Genomic DNA, 1,597 nt, shown 5'->3' on the forward strand with positions numbered 1-1,597 from the left:
ACACTGCAAAAGTTTCAAAAAACGTCCACCTTCAGGGTGTGTTTGGGAATGTTTCAAAATCGGGCAACGTCGCGCAAGAGCCCGCTATGCAAGTGGGGTTAAAAAATTAATTTACCCAAACCCAAAGTGCTTCCAGTATTCTACTAATTGCATCAAATTAAGCAAAAAACTCTCAATTAAGCGACAAATGTATAATTGCCTGCTGCCAACAGGAAATTTTTCAGCATTTATCAAAGTTGCCACTCCGTGATTATCCGGCTGATTTTTGTGTTATCAGCTTTATATGCATACAGGGGCGCTTTTCTGGTCGAAAACCACACATTTACTATAAGTATACAGAGTTTTTTGATTATCATCGCCAGACTGTTCTCATTTGACGAAACTATTTTCGCATTCCCGTACGTAGCAAGCATCGATTGTCTCTCTCGCACGCATAGGAGTCCATGGCGCGGCACGACGGCCTGCGCGCAGCTACGTTCGAACTTGGTACCTTCACAGCTTAAAATATTTGAGTTTTGGCCGAGAAAAACTTTGGAAAACTCGATTACTTTAGTTTTTTTACGATTTTTAGCCACATGTGTAGCCTGCCAGTACGGACAGACGAAAACTATGCGATTCACCACTTCAAATTAAACGACACAAACTATCTAAACTTCGACCTGGTGCCGGTTATGAAACTATCGTACATGCTGTTGGATATAACTCAAGAAAAGGACCTGCCTAGAGGACTTGTAGTCATTATAGACTGCAAAGGGGTAGCTGGATGGGGATTCAACACTTCCCCAAATTTACCCGCTTTGTTTCCAGGTGGGTCTAATGCATCTGACCAGAATGAAGATCGGCCCAATGCGAAGATACTTCCAGTTTCTTCAAGAAGGCTTCCCAATACAAATGAAGGTGATTCACATTATAAACGCCGTCTACTTCTTCGACAAGTTCCTGAACGTGGTCAAGTTGTGCACGAAGAGCGAGCTGATGGAAATGGCAAGTGGCTGAAAATTTCTCCAAACGAGATTTTTTGAAAAATTGCGCATTTTGGTCCAGATCAAGGTGCATCCTCCGAGTGCGGAGCCCGAAAAACTGTTCGCGTTGGTGCCGAAGAAATGCTGGCCGGAAGACTATGGCGGCGATTTGCCTTCGACGGAGATTCTGCATGAGAAAGCCGTCGAACAATTCGAGGAAAAACAGGAGTTTTGGAGGCTCGAGCAGGAAATACGTTGTAAAAATTCAGATTAATAAAGGTTTTTGAGGAGGCGATTTCTGATTTTGAAAATTGACCCAGTTCGGCTCTGAAAGGGCTCAGATTTTTCGGCAGTTTTGTTTCCATAGAGCTGAAAACCTTGGGAATGCGTACACAAAGTATGATTTGTCCACTATTTTTGGCTTGAAGTCGGCGATTTTCTAAATTTTTTGCGTGCTTATCTCGCACGCTCATACTCAGATGGCTCTAAAAAATCAGTGAGCTCCCGGATTGAACTGAAATTTTGCTTGTATAGAGCTGAAAGCCTTTAGAAACTGTACACAAAGTATCAACTGTCCACTAATTTTCAATTAAGGTGGGCGATTTTTTAAATTTTTTTGTGTAAGTCTCCACAGT

General features: G+C 42.4%; 1 protein-coding gene across 1 annotated transcript; it reads left to right on the forward strand.

Moving 5' to 3' along the window:
• Nucleotides 1-571: 571 nt before the first annotated feature.
• Nucleotides 572-1,257, forward strand: LOC109540083 (alpha-tocopherol transfer protein-like; the record flags this gene model as incomplete). Its single annotated transcript, XM_048666188.1, is given in 3 exon segments — nucleotides 572-755; nucleotides 808-984; nucleotides 1,045-1,257. Coding segments are annotated over 3 exon segments (553 nt in total), but the record flags the coding sequence as incomplete, so codon positions are not given.
• Nucleotides 1,258-1,597: the final 340 nt, after the last annotated feature.

This window comes from Dendroctonus ponderosae, unplaced genomic scaffold (genome assembly GCF_020466585.1).
Source record: "Dendroctonus ponderosae isolate FM_Combo_2020 unplaced genomic scaffold, Dpon_F_20191213v2 Dpon_F_20191213_4, whole genome shotgun sequence".
In the NCBI taxonomy this organism is placed as follows: domain Eukaryota; kingdom Metazoa; phylum Arthropoda; class Insecta; order Coleoptera; family Curculionidae; genus Dendroctonus; species Dendroctonus ponderosae.